The 18,559-nt window shown below is 37.2% G+C and overlaps 1 protein-coding gene across 3 annotated transcripts in view; it reads right to left on the minus strand.

Annotated features, from left to right (window-relative positions):
* Window positions 1-427: 427 nt before the first annotated feature.
* Window positions 428-18,559, minus strand: part of ERBB4 (erb-b2 receptor tyrosine kinase 4) — a 959,089-nt gene continuing 940,957 nt past the window's right edge. Inside the window, exons 26-29 of one of the 3 annotated variants that reach the window (XM_024563791.3) lie at window positions 13,268-13,315; window positions 12,173-12,470; window positions 8,273-8,737; window positions 428-7,113 (exon numbers count right to left, since the gene is read on the minus strand). In XM_024563791.3, coding sequence (XP_024419559.2) covers window positions 8,292-8,737; window positions 12,173-12,470; window positions 13,268-13,315 — 792 coding nt within the window. In that variant the 3' untranslated portion in view covers window positions 428-7,113; window positions 8,273-8,291. Of the gene's footprint in view, window positions 8,738-12,172; window positions 12,471-13,267; window positions 13,316-18,559 lie in introns of all 3 variants that reach the window. The other 2 variants (XM_024563789.4, XM_024563792.3) reach the window with 2 other exon arrangements.

The raw sequence follows: 18,559 nt of genomic DNA on the forward strand, positions 1-18,559 counted from the left end.
TGGCTTGTCTCAAGTCAACAGTCACTGCAAGCATGCTACTAACGTCGGATATTCTTTATAACAAAAGATTTGCCAGAACCAATTTTGTAGACTGCAATGAGGGCATAAAGAGAAAAATTTAAATATTAATGGTTGTTGTATACAGCCTCTACAATATATTTTTTAAATTTCCAAAGAAACAAACCACCGCAATTAATTAAGCATAGTTTGCACAATGAGTAAGTTTGTACACATCAATAGGCATATGTGCTACATGGTGAAACATGGAATGGATCACATGTCACACAACCAAAGGGTTCCCAGGAATAATTGCTTAGGTTCATAAATATGAAATAAAAGCTCATTACACATCTTCAGATTATTACATCAAGAGCAAATCTTCCTCTTCCCAGTTGGTTAGGAAAAACTTCTGACACAGAAGAGAAAATTTGTTTCATATTTTATTGAATTTCATTTATATTAAATTAAAAATATATTTCTGACAGATTCATGTAACAAAAAAGCAGAACAGTTTTCAAATTGTTCAGCTGGGATGATCAGTATGGAATGAGGCAAAGCAGGTCGCATTCTATAATTGCCTTGTACAGATACAATTCTTTCCCAAGAGCCAAGAGAGGATCCTTGAGAACTAACTGAAAGGCCTAATTACAGAAATTTAAAATATTTTTTGTCTCTCATTTCAAATAACAATGGAAATAGAGGGAAGGAAAAAGAATGGGGTGAAGGGTTGGAGGAGAAAAAAGAATAAGGGAAATTATACTAAAAATATACCTAACATTAAAAAAGTTAGTGTGTGTTAAGTGCATAATCCTTCATAGATAAAATAGAAAAAAAATCAAAATAACATTACACAACACACAATTGTCATATCCTATTGTGTAAGCGAGTGCAGAGGTTGAACACATCACAATAGTGCTGAACACAGAATCACAAGTAATGTAAAAATTATAACTTCCAACCAAAAAAAAAATCACAAGCCAATTTCTTATATACAAATTAACCCTAAAGACAATTATGTTCCAAATAAAGATGTCCACAAAAGAAAATCAAAGCAACATTATTTACAAATGCAACTAGCCATGTCTTTAACAAGCTATAAAAATACTATTCACATTTTCAAACATACAGTAGTATTTTTTGTTTGTTTATTTCAAAAGGCAGCTAACTTTGAACACTGGGGTTTAAATGAAACACTGATGGCTTACCAGCTAGGTATTTTTGCACCTCTGTCCTTTGAAGAGTCTTCACAGGAGAGAGGATTTATTTTTTGTTTACAAGTTAAGAACACAAAGAAATGAATACAAATATATAAAATACCTCAAGCCTCTGTCTTTTTGGTAGAGTGTCTTCCTTTATTACCTGAAATTTATCACCATCAACTATTTTGATGCGTGTATGAGATGAGTGTTTGAGAGAAGATTTAACATGAACTTGTGCTATGAATTGTCTTACAGATTGGTCTCTTTTTTCATTCGATCTTGTTACAATCGTGCTCAAGAAAGAGATGAACAACTGGTCATACCGTGTGAAAATGCAGTTTCGACATGCAGCGATGCAAGTCCCTGGCGCTCACCACGTGAGATGTAGACACGCCAGCCAGCGAGGTGTGCATTCAAAGTTAGCTGCCCTTGCACAGCTGCTCAGTTTAGTAATCGACCCATTTAACAGCAGTACCAATTTATGCTACATATGTCAAAGTACCTTACTTTAAAAGAACAGCGTACATATCTACATTTAGAAAATAACTTTCGTAGTTGATTACTGGAGTAATCCTAAAAGGGTTCTTGGAGTGCTATGGTGTAGTCCCTTCACTCCCCCCTCCCAGCCCCTGAGAGATCCAGAAATATACAGGAAAATGACCTTCACATTAGGGTAAAAGTATAACCCTTCATTAACTGAAATATCTGGAAATGATATTCAAAACACAGGTGATGTCAATATATAGGAGGTATGGTCTGCGATGATTCGGAAGGGCTGCAGGCTGGGCGAACATTTACAAGTCAGCGAGAAAAATAGCAGTAAAGGCAAAGTGGTTTGGACGCATTAGACTATTGCCTACAGATACGAAACTTTGTTTTCTCATATTTGTGTATTTGTACAAATATAACCACGTCTCATAATATGGGTCAAACTCATTAGAGCCTTGAAAGAAAAATGTCCTTAAAGAGCAAAAGTAGAGAAAGAATGGCAATCTAGTAGACAACACAAATTTTTATTATAGCAAAACTGCACTCATTATTTATTTCTTATTGGATGAATGAATCAATAAAGGATTACAGGTGGTTCTCAAAGCTGAATAGCCTTTACCTGTATGATATTAAGACTCTTTATTTATGAAAAAAATACAGCAGCTATAAAATACTTGCAATCAGGAATAAAATAAGATAAATAAAGTAAATAAGTTAATGTGCTGGAAAAACTAACTTCTCAGGGAGATAGAAGGTTTTCATGAAACCATTAAATCTAAGACCTACCAAGGGCACATGCCCGTATGTGAGTTTCAAGATTCATCACAGGGCTGGCTCATCTCACATTCCTACAGAGAAGGACGTAATACAGGACTGATCTCCATGGAAAACCATAATTTTAATGTGTACTCTGTGCAGTAATTTATTTGTGAAATAATTCAAATCATGTCTAAATTGTTAGGATCTTTTATGGAGAAGTCAGGCATTTGAGAGCAGAGGCTAAATCATTACTTCCCAAAGCAGGGCATGGGACCTCAGAGATCCACTATGGCTTAAGAGAGGTACAGCATCAGGAGAACCACTCCAAACTAGAGCGGTGGAGAAGTGAAGACAATGGAGGTGGTTGTGCCAATGGAAGGAAAAAAATAAAGATGGTATTTTCCTCTAATGTTCAGAGGGAAATGAAATTGTCTGTGATTCCTAAAATAATCACAGAACACTGACTGTCAAAGAGTATTTTCTAGGGAAAGCATGTGAATACTCCCACGAAATTGGGACTTAAAGTCTTTCCAGCTCATAACTAGAGAAGCATTTTCTTCTGCCCAAAATATCACCTGTCTGGGAAGAGGTGAGGCAGGGGTCTGCAAATGTGACATATTCTACATTTTTGCACCTTTACAAAATTAGGGGGACTTGAACAGAGTGCCTAAAGTTTCCACTATTTCATGGAGACCTTTTCGGTAATGAACAGAACTAAGCAGCCCGTGTGGTGTTAAAAGCCATTTATCCACACAAACGCAAGGTTTTCCTGACCCAATCCTGCCCACAACAGCTTCGTGCTTGAAGCTGTAGGGAGAACTACTCTTGCAAAGGCCTCTCTGGGATTAGAAAATTGTATGGATTCTACCCAGAAGCATAAAAGCTAGCCCCACTGTAATACCAACATCTCCACTGATCCTAGTATTTTAAAATTATACCCAGTCTATCTCTGTATAATGTTATTTGTTCTTAAGCAAATGGCATTTAAAAGACTTGAGGCTGCCTTTATGGGTCTGCACGGGTTCAAGGCTGTCCTTCACAATCCACGTACACAGAGCAGCACAGGAGAATTTTCTGTCCCTGCCATATAGAGAAGTGAATGAATTCATCTGTTTTTTTTTTTAACAACTAGCAGCTTATACACATGGATTTCTTATTTGCCTTATCAAAAATCATCAGTCTAATCACTAGACTCCAAAATAACGGAGCTACAGCAGTTTGAAATGCGTGCTTTAGCATGTACCTATGAGAATCAAGTTAACTAATTCCTTGGTTTGTTTTTGGAAACAGGAGGTATGGAAAAAGAAAGAAGGCTTCACAGATGCACTGTGCGCTGTTTACTGAATGGTACCGCTCATTCTTTGTCTCTGCATAAGGTAATAGAGCTTTCACATTTCCCTGACTTCATTCTCAACACCTCTTAACTTGGAGTCCTAAGTAACATGTTTGCCTGTTAAACTCTTCAAGGTGGTATTTGCAAAACAAATTCTAAAAATTTCTTTTTATATGCAATACATTTAAAAATGGTAAAGGAATAAGAATGTAAGACAAAATTAACTGCAGTACATTAAAGCAAGTTTTTGCAAGTGGAACCGGCTCTTCAACTGTCTACTTTCAGCTAAACCTAACAAATAACAATTTTAAACGGCAAACTTATTTTTTACAATGAGAAATCCATCCTACACGTTTATATCCAGCATTTTATTTTGTCACATTACATTTTGTGGTTAACTTTCTAGTTTAATTAATTCAATAATATTAAAATCATTTAATGACTGATAACCTAACTAAATCTACATCTTACAGCGAGCGTTATCCTGGTTCTGCCCAGTTATGTACATGCTGTCGTAATCACCACTTCTATTACCTTATGAACTACATATACTAGTTAAATAATCAACATTTATAGATGGGTGAATAATTCAAGTTTTGAAATAAAGGTTAGATAGCTCTAGAAAAACTTGTATTTACATCCTTCCCTGTCTGACTTAAACAATAGAATTTCTCTTTTCACTTTCAACACTTTGGAAAGCACGTTGATAGCCCCTCTAACTTCATCTAGCAGTAGACCTCGCAGTCCTTTGCCACTGGGTCTGTCCTTGGCATTGGGAATATTCATGATCTTCATGCCATGTCCTGCCTTCAGAAGCTATTCACATACACATTCTAACACTTACAAGAACACTATTTCTTCTCTCTGCTATCAATATTCAGTCTTTCTTCCTGATCTACTAAAGAAAAAGAAAAACTCATATTTTTACTTGTACCTTTTAATATAATTTGAGTATTGCATGTTTTATGCTATTTCAAGATTATTACTTGAGAAGGAACTCTCATCCTAAATTGTGCCACTAATACTTGGGGAGAAAATTGCTGCTCAGCAGTCGGAACACCTCTGCACGGCCCAGGATGCTCTGCGGTTCTGGGTCTACCCTGATTCAGAAGATGTCTTTTCTCACCTGCCTAAGAAACACTTCTTCACACAAACTTTTCATTATATATATATTTTTCCATATTTGAAAATAGGATCCACCAAGATAGGTAGAAACTAAAAAATTTGGGGATTTAAAAAATATAGTCTGTATAATTTTAATATTAATTTTCCTCAAATGTACTTGATTGATTGTGCATATTTGCACTGATACAGCTAGCCCCAGAAACATGGTAGTCTAATGCGCTTTTCAGGCTTTAACTGGCATTTTAAAATTTCGCTCCACTGGGTTGAATAATTTATTCTTTGGAACAAATGAAAATCTTTTTTTCTCCTTCTTATACACTCTGAAATATGTTTTCCTAGTGGGACAAATAAAACACAAGAGAAACCCTAAAACAAATGGAATGAAGCATGTACTACAAAAATCACTCAAAAGGAAAAATGAAGCGGAGCTCCTGTGAAAAATTCTGGGGCCTCCTGGAACACACTGGCCTCTACCTCCATTCATCAGAGGAAGTTCGCCTGCTGTGCCAGGGTCTCATGCCCTTAGGATGAAGGGGATCACATTCACTGAACACATTTCCATTCCCTTAACAGTAAAAATGTTATTTTTCTTTCCTTCTTCAAAATAACTGATTGTGCTTTCCATTTCCCAATAAAAACATTTGAATATTGAAAATCAGAAGAAAAAAAAAATCAAGTTCCAGTATCCAGCAAGGGTGCAATCAGGGCTGAGCTGGTACAGATTTATCCAGAAGAAGAGGCTTGTATCTAAATTTCCATCCGTACTGATGCGAGGTCCCCTTTTTCCTGGAGACCCCTTGGAATAGGTGAGAGAGTTTAGGCTGTGGCCCCTGAATTATTCTCAGGAAATTTATGGTTGAACTTTACTAGAAAGGGTCTCACAAACACCCTCCTTGCTTTTTCTCACTGTTATAGCTTACTTCACTTCTGATAGCTCAGGACAAAAGCAATCCCAAAGCCTCCAATGTTCTTGGCCAAAGACCAACATAAACTGCTGATTTAATGGTCAAGTTAGAATTCAGAGAGGCCATGAGCCAGCGATGCAGTACCCTTCTAGACATATTTGTGCTTAGATGATAACATTGAAACCCTCTTATTTGTCAACTGCAGTAACTTGTAGGATCTTCCATTCATGTCCCAAGTGAGTTCACTGGAGACCTTTAAATGAACAGCTAATTTTATGATGACTACTCATGAAAAGTTCACGCAATCTTATTCTTTGAACTTATGAAGAAATTCAAGAGTCATTCCAAATAAATCTAGACTAAACTTTTTAAGTTAGGAATAATATTACATTTATCTGGGTATTCCCCACATAACGCAGTGCTTTTAGTAGACTCTAAATAAATAGCAGTTGAAAAAAATAAGTTGAAGATTTGGATGAATTTACTTTTTCAAACTAAGTAGAAGCACAGATTCCTTTTCATTTTCCTCTCTGAACTATTTTGTCATTCTAGATTTTTAGTCTAATTGCTTTCTTTTATGTGATAGACTCAAATTTGATTCCAATATGTTAACACTAGAAAAAATATGTTTTAAATATCCAAATGACTTGGGGCAGATTTTTCTAGAAAAGAGAGACTTATATACAGTTCTCCTAATTACTGACCTGAGGTTCCCTTTTCCTGGAGACATTCCTTCCATTTGTTCCCATTGCTCATATTAACTCAGCAGGTATTGACTTAAAACAATACTTAAGAAAGATGGTTCTAGAACTAGGATGCTGTGCTTGAAGAAAAAGAGTTATTATATAAAGTATCAAAAGATTATCAGTATGTTGGATATTAAAATAATTACATGAGAGGATTTTCACATTTATTTACAACTTTTGACCCAAGGACCTATCTGTAAGCTCTGAATGGTTACTTCTTTTTATTTTACCAATCTGTGTGCAAAGAGTTGCCTTCCCCTTAACATAAATAGAGTCTCATACTAGAAATTACAAGGAATTCAAGCCAATCCTTACTTGCATTCCTTAATATGCAGTATACAAACTGGACAACCTCCCTTGCGTAGCGAATGTGATATCCCATGTACATAATGTGCTGGCCCTCTCACCATAACTCCTAGATACTGTTCCAAAGTCCTAATTTGCTTGGTTTGGTATTTCTACAGTCCTTTATCTTAGCACTTTTTAAAAAAATGTACTTAAATTAGTTATTTTGCTGGTTGCTTCCATATTGCTTCATTCAAAATCCAAAATGGAGTCTAGAAAGAGAACAAATAAAATTATAGTTTAAGTGCAAACCACATTTCTGAGTATCTTCCAGGTAGACATACCCAATCCAGTGTGTTTCTTCCAGTTCAATGGGCTGATTTCCCATTGGGTCACCCCTGAAAATGTCAGTAGTTTTCATGAACCACACAAAACTGTCTCTTAATTTTCCTTCTATCTTAACACTGCCAACTGCCTATCCAGTACTGTCGGTTATGGAGGAGAAAGAAATATTGAAGGACGGAAAGGAGCAGGGGCAGTACATATCCAACAGTGTAAAAGACAAAAGTTAGATCTGACGCTACATTTGGCTAAAATCTTGGCCTCCCTTTCTCATTTTAAAGACTGTATTTTAATATAGTGGTCATTTCACTATATTAACATGTCCCTTTTTAAAATTCTGTCAATGTATAGCAACACATAAGAAGCTTTGATGTAAAATTTAAAAAAAGTTAAAATTAGAGACAAAACTAAGAGAGAAAGTTATGAAGGAATAGACCAAAAGGGGAAAGAGAGGGGGAGAGAGGCAGAGATGGAGAGAAAGAGAAAAATCAAGAAAGGCCTCCAAACATAGTAGTTACAACTTTGATGTAGGTTCAAAAATTGTGAAAGCTGAGTTAGCTATACTCCACTTGTTGGGACAGAAATTATTGGTGAAAGAAATTGGATTCTCAATCTCAGTTACTATCATGTTATAGAAAAGGTTATCCTTGCATTTATTCTAATGGAAAGTTTAGTAGGACTTCCAGGGTTGCGGAAAATGTACACATCAGTTCCTGTAGATAGGAACAGATAGCATGGGTCTTTCAAGATCCTGCATTGAAAAAAAATAAAATAGAAAGAAATTTATAAAAAGAAAACAGTTAAGAACTGATTTGACATCAGGCAGTAATGCCTTCTATTTGCTGGTCCTTCTCTAGCTGTTCTTGTCTCCTGACCAACACATGTAGAGAAATGAAGAAACAGTGTGGGTTTTCCTGTCTTTCTCTTTCAGTCTATCCTTCTAATGTTCAAGTTAGATAAACACATAACTACCATTGCATCTCTGTGTCTTCCCCTGGGAAGTTTCAAAACTACTGGCCTTGGGAGGAGAAGGAAGACCGAAAGAGAAAGAGAGGTGGCAGGGAAATTGGAGCGGGCATGTCTTTCCACCTTAAAACCACTGTTGAGTTTACACCACAGTATTTCGGTGTCTGTAGGGCGGAGGAGGCAGCACAGTGCCTGGCTTCAGCGAGAACTCAGAGAGGTATTCGGGATTCTCTGCCACAATAGGCCGGATCCGTCCATTTTGTTTATAAAAATATTTTGTGCTGTACTCCTGCAGGTAGTCCGGGTGCTGAAGAGTGCTCCGAGGTGGCAGGCTGTGGTTCCAGTAGTCAGGGTTGTCGAACGCTTTCTTGGCTTTCTCCGGCACAGACAGTACGTTGTTCTTCAGGTACTCGGCGTTCCCCAAGGCGTTGGCAAAAGTGTTGAGGTACAGTGGCTCATTCACATACTCATCCTCTGCCTTGGGTGGACCGGTGGAAGCATTGTGATATTCGGGATTATCCAAAGCTTGAAGGTCTCCGTTTTTTCTCCGAGAAACGAAAGGGTTCTCCTCTACAGGGTTCAAATATTCTGATGAAATGTAAAAATATCAGTTAACATCTGTTTTCTGGAAAATAGTCATCAAAGCAAGGTTATACAGAATGGTTGGCTTACTTGTTCAGCACAATAAAACCATGAATCGTCACAAAAGCTATTTTGTTGATTACTGCTGTCATTCAAAAAGGAGCAAGTAGGGCAATGTAAGGACAGAGCAGGAGTCCAACAGGGCTGGTATCAACCTTCTTGTCCCCTAGATTGTTCTTTTTCCTTCCTAATCGCATTTGTCTCTCCTACATATGGGGCCAGTTATTTAAATGTTTCTATTTTCTAAAAGTCAATAACTTATGTTGGAAGATAAGACAATTTATCAGGATGAAATCACCTTTAAATGTGAAGAAATTGGAGCTTTGTAAAGGATATTGGGAAAGGATCAAAATGTCTATAGCTTATTCCAATCCAAGATAAATAGATGAAGTGAAAAAATAGCATTTGTAGCCTGTATGGTTTGCTCTGGTGTCTGTATAGGTAACAAGGATTTAATTATAGATATTCCCCCTTCACATATAGGAATGGAAATGTCTAAGAAAAAAAAAAAACCTTAACTCAAATAACAAATCTGGTAGGCATGTAACATGCTTCTAAGGCAACTTTCTTGACAATGCAAATGCTTAACAATGTAGTAAAATTGTAACAGTTTCCAATGGCTAATGAAAATCACAAAATAGCAAACTATTAGTTTGAATAATATGAAATATCACTATTTTTTAGGTTTAAAATGGTCATCATGGACATGAACTATAGGGGGGGAATGTGGGAGGGAGGGGGTGGGCAGGATGGAGTGGGGTGGGGGGGAAATGGGACAACTATAATAGCATAATCAATAAATATATTTTTAAAAAAATGGTCACATAGTGGCTACTTCATATGATTCAATCTAATAAATTTACTTAAAATAGGTACTGGCTCCAATTTTTTAAAATGTTGCTAATTAAGGTTATCCTCCTCAAATTTATTCCTCCCCTCTATAATATGACTATATATAGGCATGTATTCAAATATATGTTAGACCATATTTTTGTATCCTCTTTTGGTATATATACAAAAATTACACGTTAGCTATTCCTATTTTGTTTGTTGAGATGCTACCATTCTGAAACAAACTTTCTATCTCTTATAGTTAGCATGACATGTGGAGAGAAAAATCTCATCAACTCAGGGAAAATGTTTTCTGGATATAGGTCTACTGGATAGAGTTAAGTATTTAGAATCATGTGCAAGTTACAAGATGATAATTAATATCTCGTCATCATATTCATGAATTACAGTTCAACAATTTACAGGGCACTCTCATTTCATCTTTGCCCCAATCCCCTGAAAAAAGAAATGCAAGCTGTATTCTACCAGCCTTATAGACAGAAAACTGAGATTAAATAATGTATAAAGGATACAATTACCAATGACCTAGAATTCAGATCTTCTAACTCCTACTGAGAGATCATTTCGTTCTACTGCACTGTTTTTATCACTGCCCCTACAGGAGTAGCATGACCTTTGCCCTTGAGAGAATGTTTTAATTCAAAAGGGGCTCAAAACCACTGTCATTTTAAGAAAAACATATGAAGAAACTTTTAAGGAAACCAGAAATAGGTTATTTTTTCTTATAAGATTCCTGAACTTCTTAATTGAAAGTATAGAAATGTTTATACTAAAGTGATCTACTCTCCAAGAACTAAGCTAGAACAGAACATTCTTCTACATAAACGTGGTCTCTTACAGTTCAGAGGCAGACTGTGGTGACGCTCTACAGTGAGTCTGCATGGCTGACTTGCCTTTCTCTTTGAAGATTTATGTACCTTTTCTCAATGGAATCTACTTATTATCCTAATTCAAATTTGTGCGGCCATGAAGTTATACATAGAGTAGTAACTCCATGGTTGAGTTGAGACTCTTCCCATAGAATATTCCACTTTCAGAGGGATCTGCCCACTCTTTTGAAAGCCTACATTTGTGAAGTTACTATATATAAACATCATATACTACAACAGAAACACTATGTAAAAGGAGTATGTCTACATAGGTAGATGTATCTATTCTAACAGGCTATTTACAGTATGTACTTAAGGATCCCTCAATTGCATTTTATAAACATGAATATAACCCTCTATTACAGGACATAACGGGCCCTCACACGGGGTCTTAAAATATAGTTTACTGTTGACACTAAAGATGCTGCGACATGATTATCAGTTTTTAGTAACATCCATCTTCTCCTTTTTATGACACTACACATGTAAAAGGAAAGGGACTTTTTCCAAATTGAAATGTTACTTGATTTGGATGCTTAACATTTCTACCACTAACATTATAGAGTAGACCCCTCTCATCCATTGGGGGGGTACATTCCAAGACCCCCAGTGGGTACCTGAAAGTGTGGATAGTACAGAAGCCTGTATATACTCTGTTCCCCTAAATATACCCCTTCACTTAAACAAAGCATTCCATGGCTTTCCTTTGGCATCCAATTTGCCAGCGTCACTACTCTTGCGCTCTGCAGAAATTATTAAGGAAATTAAGGATGACTTGAACACAAGCACTGTGAGACAGTGACAGTTAATCTGACAATCTAGATGGCTACTAAGTATCTAAGGAACAGATAGTGTATACGGCATGGATACACTCCCTGGGTGGGACAGAGCAGGGTGGGGTAGGATTTCATCACACAGCTCAGAACGGCATACACTTGAAAACATATGAATTCTTTGTTTCTGAAATTTTCCATTTAACATTTTCAGACCTTGAGTAATTAAAACCATGGAAAGCAAAACAGTGGATAAGAGGGAGCAACTGCAAAGTTATTTCTGTGCCTTGTAAAACCACAAGCTATGAATCTTTTCCAGATGTGATGGTATACACAGAAGTGCATGCAGGGCTAGAACTTTAATTTTTGAAATGTGTCATAGAATAAATTGTAATCTCCTGTGATAAATGAGGTTATTTAAATGACACCATTTTAGTGAACCAACCAAATATTTTATTGGTGCCATTCAAAGCTTCAGACACTTTTGCAAACAATACCAGGCTTTACAACCTCTACAATAAGTCCAATAAAACAATGGTTCTGAAATCTTGCGATATGCTACCTCATTTAAATATTTCAATAAGGATATGTTTAGGTTAGTGCTTTTCAGACTTAATCACTTAAAAAAAATACCTGGGGATCTTGTTAAAATTCAGGTTTCTACCCAGGTGGGGCCTGAGATTTCTGATTTCTAAAAGAAGAAAACCCTATAACTGCTGTGGTTGCTGCTGATTCACACAGTAGAGGCTGAATGGCAGCAGCCAAGGTCTTTTCTGGGTCACAGATGGTACATTGTCCAGTGGCCTGGCTAGATCCCGTCTATGCTTTGCTCATTCTGATGGATGTGAATGTGGAACGGCAATCATCTCTGAACATGCCGTGTGTACCTTGTTTGGGCTTGTCTCGCATAGGGGTCATGTAACCTTCTTCATCCAGTTCTCCGCGTGGGCTCCGCTCTGAGGCGAACACTGTGGGGTCAGCGCTGTACCTCTGGGTGCTGCTATCCTCTTGGACATGGGGTGCCACTGGCTTGCGTAGGGTGCCATTGCAACAGGCATCATCGAAAATCTCAGCAGTGGCCCCCTGAGCAACGGGAGCTTCTGGGATGGTGCTGGTCATGGCTCTGTAGGGCGCAGACACTCCTTGTTCTGCAGCAAAACCCCCATCTCGGTACACAAACTGGTTCTGTCAATAGTAGAGACACATTTGGACGAAAGTTTTTGTTAGGAATAGTTGTAAAGATGAATGTTAAAAACCAAAAGGTTATGGAAGCTTGTCTTTCAGAAAAAAGTCAGATTTTCTTTTTTTCCTTTTTTTTTTTTGAGCTTATTTTCCCTAATGGCTAATGGGTTTGAGTTACAGACTAACACCTAAACTTTTAATTTTTTTAAAAAATTAAATCATGGATAAACAATTTGGAAATATATATTTTAATTTTACTAAGCACCTACCACATGATCTAATAAAATACAGTTCACATTTTTCCCACAATTGCCCATGTTTGATATAAAATTTGAAATGGATTTTCATGACAAATAGCAACATCATTCATTATAGATCGTTGCCATTAAGAACAGAAGCACAGTGATGCCATTTGAGTGGTGCTATTTCCTTATCGCATTCTGTTCTGTGGTTACCACGACTTTGAGTCACTGGTACGTGGAGAACCGTCACTGAGATGCTGACTTTTTAGCACACAACCTATAATCATGGAAGTAAAGATAATTGGTTTCCTCACCTAGAAGCATAACTTACGAGCCCAGGTAAAATCAATAGCTACTGCTGATGCATGAAATCTCAAATTTAGTTTACCTATGGAAATAAAATAAGTCTACAAAGGCAGCTACGCAATCCACAGTGAATTCTTAACTCACTGTTGGCAAAGGCAAAAATGAGGAAATAATGGGGAGACAAGAGAGAGGAAACATGGTAAGCAAAGACCAAAAATCCTAAAAGATGAAGATTGATTGTGAAATACTTACTCCTGACATGGGGGTGTAGGCGGGAGGAGGGCTGTGTCCAATTTCACTCTAATAGGAAAGAAAAATGGAATGATGGATATAATAAGAGGTAATATGAATGGGAAAAAAAAAAGAAAGAAAAAGAAAAGCCACATGAGTTGTATGAACCAGAGAGAAAACCACGCACAGCAGTGAAGTTTGCTAAATGGTAAAATTGAATGCCCTCTGACTACAGGAGAGTTTATTTGTGCATTTGCAGGAAACTGGGTATTTTAATTCCTCCCTGAAAAGGAAAAGTATATAGAAAAGGATTATAGAAAATGAATTAAAAGTTAGGTTGCCGATGAATATTTCTCTGATTAACCCTGGAAGAAAGGGAAAGACAATAAATGGTAAACTGTAATTGCAGACAAGGAACAGTTTTCTTTGTTGATGTTGAATGACTGAAATGGCCACGTGCCACGGCACCAACTTTTCTCTTATAGGAAGCCCTTATCTTAAGGAGATAGAAGTGGATTTCAATTTGCCTGGAATATTTTTTTTTCTATCAAGTTACATTTATTTTTCGCCATTTCAGCAAAGGGTCAACTTGTTAGCCTTTCCTTATAAAAAGGTATGTATTATTTCCTTTTCAGTCCCATTTTTTTTTTTAAGTTAAGAAACAGAAGAAAACTTGGAATATCAATTTCTTTCCTGGAAACACGCATTACATACATTAGTTCCATTTATTTAGAATTGGTTAAATCAGATTTCTGCTAATAAAAACAAAAGCTATATTCTTACAGCTTAATATTCCATGCAGCCTATGGGCTTAGTAAAAGTAGGTATAAAAATAGGATAAAACATTAAAGCCACTGTTCCTTCAGGTAAGTATACAGGATTGCATAAACAGCAACCTTGTTTTTTAATAAAAGACTACATATATAAATTTATTAATTAAACACATTTTTGAGAACCTATTGTCTCCACGTCAGGCACTTTTCTAGGCACTGCAGATAATAGGGAAAATAAAAACAGTTGATTTTATAACGCTTGCATTCTCTACATTCTGTCTTTGAGAGAACAGAGCTAACTAAAATAAACCTCCAAGACAAAGTCATGTATAGGTAAATATTATTCTAGGTCAATGGTTTTACAATTTAGAGATTCATAAAACAATCTAAGAAGAATATGATCTCATGGAGATGAACTGTTTACTGCACATTAAAAACAACCAGATAGTCCAAGTTCTTCACTTAGTCTACTGGACTAATCAAGGGACAGGTTTCAGACCTCTGCGTTCTGAACATTTTAATTTTCCCCATAAGTGAGTCACTGATATGATGGCATAGAAAATACTTCTCTCTTTCCTTCTCTGATAACACAACTTGACAACACATTGAAGATTTTGACATGGGAAGTTGGAGATATAGTTAAAAAGCAATGCACAGAAGGTGGTATCGCACATTAAACAGATTGACTGTCTCATGATTTGCTAGAAGCTCTGAGCTCCAGTCCCAATGACAAGCCACGTGGTCAGTCATGAAACATGTCAGGCCTTCATTTTCATTCTTGGTCTCTCTAGCTTATTCTTAGTGTAGACAAAGTAAGTTAATGTTTATAAATGAACTTGGTGGGCAGAGAATATATAAAATTTAAACATTCACACCTGCTAAATTGGATTTTTAAAGTCAAGCAATTAAGATGCCAAAGGTACTCATCACAAAGTATTTTAAAATGCTTACTTGTTCTCCATATTACCTAAAATATAAATAATATCTTGTGATCTTTTAGAAAAATGTGAAATCAAATATATTGTTCATGTATGTTGAGAAAGGAATTCTCTATATAGTCCAGTGATATATAAAATAGGGGACAGTATAAGAAATAGGATAATTGACTGGTAGAACTTTATTACATTAGAAACCTTTGCCCATATATCATTAAATTCTCATTATTTAGCAAACATTTAACAAACATGAATTAATTCTCTATAGTGAAAGTTCAGGAACTGTGGTAGATGCTGGAGATATCAGGGTGCACATGGTCCCTGGCCCTTCGCAATTAACACTGTACTATCAAACATTACCTGAGATTAGTAGAAGAAAAGGCAAGAAGGAAATGAGGTTGGTGTGAATTTCTTTCAATACTATGATTACATATTAGAAGGTAAGGTATAACAAAATCTTAGTAATTACCAGCATTCCTTTGACCTCTTACTTGCAGGAGTTGCTGTACCACTAGAATGTTTGACTAGAATCACGGCTCAAGAAAACAGCCTTGACTTCTGCACATTTTACATTTTTAAAAACTTGAGAGAGAAATGATCAAAAGAATAACTCACAAGTCATTCTTCACCAGGAAATACTTTATTATCTATATCCATTATCTGGGCTGGACTGCCTTCAGTTCTAAAGGCGTTATATTAAAAATAACTAGACCTCTGGCACTTAGTCTGTTCCAGGACAGGAAGAGAGGCCCAGCCGCATTAGAATGCGTCGCTTTGACGAGTCTGTCTGTCAGCGGCCCGCCAAGTCTGTCTGGATAGACTGCCAGATGCCATCACAGCACTAGGGGTGTCGTCATGCTTTTTCTAGCTTTAAAATAGGAAAAATGCTAAGCAAAGTCCCTTTAGCATTCATTGTTTTTAAGGTTACTGGCTGCTTTTTACGGTTCTGTTTTTTTTTTTGTTTTTTTTTTTTTCCGTTTTCCATGATAAAAAGCACCTCATTCTTTTCCCCCTGGAAGGGCAATGCTGCTACAAGGGAACATCTGTGAGGCCAATTAGCTGGGCTGGGAATGCGATATAATTGTTGTTTAAATATATTTAAATTACATGTTAATCGCCATGTCATAATTTATAGGCTCTGAAAATAACTTCTTGTACTTGAGAGCCAAGCCAGATTTTACTTGTGTTTGCTGTTTTTAGTTTGCAACAAGCTCTTCCATTGCTTGCCCACCCCCCCCCCCGCCTCCCGCCCCCGGATTCCCCACTCTTGAAGAGCTGAACTTTAATATTGGGAAGAATGACAGCTGCAAGTAAATTGGTTGAGAAAAATTAAGATCCCCACAGCCAGAGTGAGCTGGAGTGACCTTAATGTTCTAAGCAGAACAAAGCGGTGCTCTCAGTTAAAAGGCTTTTGTTTTTTCATTGTGCCACTTTCTGCTGTCCATCAAAGTCTGGCTGTGCGGATTCGGGAAGCAGCACCGGGTACATCTGTTCAATTAGCTGGTGAGGGGGTTTACTGTCAGCAGGGTGAAGATGGAGGGAGGAGGGTTACACGCTGGCAGGTGATAGGGAGACTTTTTTCCTGGCGGGGGGTTTGTAAGGGTGACGGAGAGAGTCAAGTTTAATTCTGTTGCCATATCACTGGAACATTGTATGATTAACTTGGACTCAAATGCCAGAGATTATAGAGAAGGCAAATGTCAGCAAATACATCAAATACAGTGTTAAAAGGACTTTTACATACATCATGTCCTAAAATTGACTTTTCGCTTGAATAATAAAGATACGAACCTTTGTCTTATTACATGCGCTGTATTTGTCATATTTGTTGTTTTAGTTAAAATATTGTATTATTTAATATTGTTTCTGGGAAATTTTAAATTCCTAGATGAACTGCCTTATGACAATTTTAAAAAATATCATACAAATCTATCTTCTTAAAAAACAAAATCACAAGCTTAGTGCCTGACTTCTATCTAAATTGAACATGTTGTTAATGACTGACAGCTCTTTTAATCCTCAGATAATTGTTAGTATCAATATTAACTATCGGATTGAAGTTTCTAGGGCCAAGAACCACTCCAAATCCTTTTAACTGAAATGGAATGTATCTCTGTAAGATGTTGTAATGTATCAGCACTAATTTATTACCTAGACACTTCCACATCGTAACTATTAAGGGTTTTCAACCTTTTATCCTCCCTGACATATATTCTTAACACTCTGATTGGTATTTTTATATTTTCAGACAGCTGACAGACCAAATGTTTTCTGCATTAGGTACAATTCTTGATGCATCTAGAATTAGAATCTTCATTTTTCCTAGGAAAACCAGAAGAAAATAAACAAAATGTGTTCATACACCAAACACCAGTAAGGAGTGGGGTAAGTCCATTGCATTTAGGCAGCTGGCTTACATACACACACGCAGACTATTACACATACATTACACAAGATGTCTTTTGTCTATTTATTGATGTGTTTATGTATTAATGTATTTATTTCTCTGTTTGCTTTGATTATGGGGAACACTGATTTTTTTTAAAGAAATGAGGTCTTTATACACACAAACTAAATAAGTAAATTAATATTAATTATATAGTAAATAAAATATACAATGATATAATACGGTAATAAACAGATAATTGTGATGCTATGATCCAGCTGAACATTAACTTGGGCTCTTATTCTTTGCTCACTTTTCACTAACCCTAGTGTTACCATAGGTAGTTAGCTAGTTATTTATAAAGGAAGAAACCAAAGGGATCAGGCATCGATGAGCCTAATGGTCCGAAGAGCATGAGCCTGATGGCTTCACTGGGAAGCTACAGCATAAATAGACTCATTCAACACTGCAGAGAACTGGTGCCCATGAGAGTCTCCTTGGAGCAGATAGGAAATCTCCCCCAGGAGCACTGACCACCCTCTGGTACCCAGTTGTAAGCAGGGAGCAGGGGGAGGAAAGCACTTGCAATAGGAACCAAAATCATGACCAGGGATGCCTGTCAGTCTATCCTGGGAAAAGGATCCATTGGCTATCAGGTGGACCCATCAGAAGCCCCCAAATCTAGCGAAGCTGATGGGTTATTCTGAAATAGCTTCTGGTCCTTCCCAAGATAACATGGAGATACCATAGCACAGCCTAACAGAGAAGCTTTCTCTTTCTCCCCAGGAACACACACTAGATCCGTTGTTCATGCATTTTCTCCACAGTAACTGTGCACATCTAGCATCCATGCAGCTGTGTGGACTCCAAACGCAGGCTCCATGTGGGAACCCAGTACAGTGGTGCAGCTGCAGTCCCAGGAACAGTACTCAGCTACCTGGATGGGGACTAAGACCACTTAACAGCTGCCTGCAAGCTGCAAAGGACTAAGCTGTAATATGAACAAGAAACTCAGGACCCTGGACTTTGTTTTGGCCTTGCTGAAAACGCAGTTGGACTTTTTCCATGCCGGGATGGAGGGATGTGGGACACAGGGCAGCCTTCCATTTCCCCCCAAATAAATATTGCCACACCATAATCTCCCATGCGTGGGTCCACAAAATGCTTTTCTCAGGATCCCGGGGAAAAGTCCCACTTCTACCGGCAACCCTAGAACACT

Source organism: Desmodus rotundus, chromosome 2 (genome assembly GCF_022682495.2).
Source record: "Desmodus rotundus isolate HL8 chromosome 2, HLdesRot8A.1, whole genome shotgun sequence".
NCBI classification, from domain to species: Eukaryota; Metazoa; Chordata; class Mammalia; order Chiroptera; family Phyllostomidae; genus Desmodus; species Desmodus rotundus.